Source organism: Cynoglossus semilaevis, chromosome 14, assembly GCF_000523025.1.
Source record: "Cynoglossus semilaevis isolate Cse_v1.0 chromosome 14, Cse_v1.0, whole genome shotgun sequence".
In the NCBI taxonomy this organism is placed as follows: Eukaryota; Metazoa; Chordata; class Actinopteri; order Pleuronectiformes; family Cynoglossidae; genus Cynoglossus; species Cynoglossus semilaevis.
The window spans coordinates 3813368-3816088 of record NC_024320.1 but is presented as its reverse complement, the minus strand read 5'-3'; the positions used below and the strand labels follow the sequence as shown (position 1 = coordinate 3816088).

Genomic DNA, 2721 nt, shown 5'->3' with positions numbered 1-2721 from the left:
CCAAATGGCCATAACTTTTCCCGTGGGCCATAGCTTGCCCATGAATACATTCAACCGTAGCACTGACGTCTGGAGGAACTACCTCATAAGGATATGTGACATGACAAAGCCCGTGTCATTTCAAGTGTGTAATATTCTTGTATGACTCTTCACACACTCATCAGTTATCACTCATCAGATTTGTCGGTTGTGTGCTGCATATTAGAGACAAAGGCCGCAGACAGACGAGGAAAAAAACGTGTTATCACCGGTTATCACAGCAACCTGATGATGTGACGTGGAGTGAAAGGTTTAGACGAATGGTGGGTGTGGACAGGGCCACAGAGAAACCGTCAGGCAGACTCACCTGGAATGAGGAACTGGAAAGGGAAACTGTGTTCTCCAGCCGTTAACGTCCCTGTAAAAGGAAGCAAGAGCAAGCTTCATCCAGATTCAATTCAAATTTTTATTTGACTAAATGGAAAAAAAAAAATGCAATGACAGAAAAAAACCCAATGCCATTACATGTTAGCACTGAGTGCTATTGAAGCCTAGCACTTCATTTTCACTCAAATTAATATAACGTAAGGGAACAATTAACCCTAATATAAATTTTAAAAAGTCTCCAGATTCTAAATTATAGCTCTTTGCAACTTTCAGTGATTGTCTCCAGATTCTAAATTATAGCTCTTTCAGTAGCAACTTTCAGTGATTTTTACAACTCTGTCAACTTATTCCATCCATTATGTATATGTATAGCTAATATGCCACTGCTAACGATAGCTTGAAAGCTAAAAACATTGTGCTATTTGGCCAAAAAAATGACAAATTTTATTATTTATGGAGTTCTTTTTTTATCTCTCTCTAAGCAAAACATTTTTCTGTTGCAATTCCTACTTCTGTTGTGTCTTTACTTCTGCTCTATAATATTCAGACATATTGGCGAAGTTTGCCACCATCTTTGCCTTAACTGCTAACCTCATTTTGTTGCTATATACTGTGACTTTTTTTTTTTACAGTGAATAAAATGGTTTAGTGAAACCAGTAAACTAGAGTCAACAGTATGATGATGATGACGATGATGGTGGTGGTGTTTTTGAGAGGGGGGTCGGGGCAGCGGTATGTCACTGAAAGAGCTGCAGCCTTTCACAGGGTAGTTAATCAGTGACATACAAACAAAACAAGGTGGGAAATGCCAGACCTGAGACTGAGAGCAGGTTGGTTTTCATTAAGCAGTTCAAAGGACTAATATTTTTCTATTTTTTATGTTGTGATACTTTCAGCTTCATGGACACTGCCCTCTGTCTGTACTTTCTCTTTTATACTTAAGTTATTGTTTTTCTCGTGAAACTTAGACCCAGTAGGTGGCAGTAATAACCCTAATAGGTGGAGACAGAGTGTAGTAAACCTTAAATAAAATGATTGTGTGTCATGGAATATAATTTGGAGATATTGAGGTTTGAGTGGAGTTTTATTGGCAGACAGGTGTACAGTTCCACAGATTGGTGGGCACTCAGGGCTAAAGTAACTAACACAAGGCAGCCTAGCTGTGGTCATGGTGATTTTTTTATATTCAGTTGGCAATCATTGGTTTACAACCTAATGCAATATTTGCTCATATAAAAAAGGTTAAATAAAAGGTCGTACTGTCTACCTTATTATTATACCAGGGGTATCGTACAGTTTTCCTAGCATCCTCTGCAAGAGCTCGGTCCAGATGTAGCTCTGACAAAATACGTATATGGGAGTCCAAGCCTTTCATCCAACTTTCCGACATTTTGAGTCTTGTTCCATCATTAACAAGCATGAGCGCTTGTAGAACGGAAAATTCAATCGCTTGTCTGTCTTTACGACGTTAATTGCTTAGATAACAGAGGGAACCGGGCAGCAATAACAGTCGCTGCTTGGCCGCCACGCGTCGGAAAACCTGTTCTTATTAATTCTGCAGGTGAGTCGACTCCAATAAAACCGCTTTTTTTTTTTTCACCTCATCAGGGACAAAAACAACATTTTCCTTCAACGTCAGCTCTGTGCATGAGGGTGTGAGGTTGTGGGCTTCTTTGCACCACAGATGAAGACGTAAACGGTACAGGTGCAGCAGCAGTATTGTAGGTTATACACCAGGGGTCACCTGGTAGCCCCCGTGGACTACCTGAGGTGCCCGCGGGGTATGTTCTTGAAATCAAACTAGTCAACAAGAAGGTCAAAAATTGTACTGTTACTGTGCTTTTTGAATCAGTTACATTTGCAGTGATATTCAAATGGTTACAATGATGATTGTCTACTATTGTATGTCCTAGAACTGATTATTATTACATTGTTTGGGAAGTCTATATCAGACAAGTAGCTCTTCGTATTGATACGTGCCCTTGAAGTAGCTCTCTGTTTCAAAAAGGTTGGTGAGCCCTGTTATACACTCTTAAGGAAACTTCAGGTAAAAGTCTAGTTTTTGAAATGTGTTTTGATTTCATCACTGGCTTAAAATAAACAGTTTGTTTTCCAATTTTGTTCAACACTTCTTTTCACGTCGTTAAAGCATTTTTCAAATGTCAAGTTTATGGAAAAATCTCCAATTTTAAAACAGCAATCAGGATTTGCAGCTCCACCACTGACTCCATCAGGAGGTTGAAATGTGCTGTTTAGTCATTTTGGGGTTTGAACTCCTTTGTACATATTTACTGGCGTGACGTCAACCCACCACATGAGGCAGCAGTGGACCAGCAGCTGCTGTTTTTATCACAC

General features: G+C 39.6%; 2 protein-coding genes across 3 annotated transcripts in view; one reads left to right on the top strand and one right to left on the bottom strand.

The window, feature by feature from the left end:
• Positions 1 to 2721, top strand: part of LOC103389163 (threonine synthase-like 2) — a 649915-nt gene that overhangs the window by 364086 nt on the left and 283108 nt on the right. The gene's annotated exons all lie outside the window — the stretch shown is intronic.
• The window catches only part of arrdc1b (arrestin domain containing 1b), a 26198-nt gene that overhangs the window by 6593 nt on the left and 16884 nt on the right, over positions 1 to 2721 (bottom strand). Inside the window, exon 3 of one of the 2 annotated variants that reach the window (XM_017038436.2) lies at positions 347 to 397. The exons of the other annotated variant lie outside the window; for it this stretch is intronic. Coding sequence (XP_016893925.1) covers positions 347 to 397 — 51 coding nt within the window. The remainder of the gene's footprint in view (positions 1 to 346; positions 398 to 2721) is intronic. 2 annotated transcript variants of the gene reach the window in all.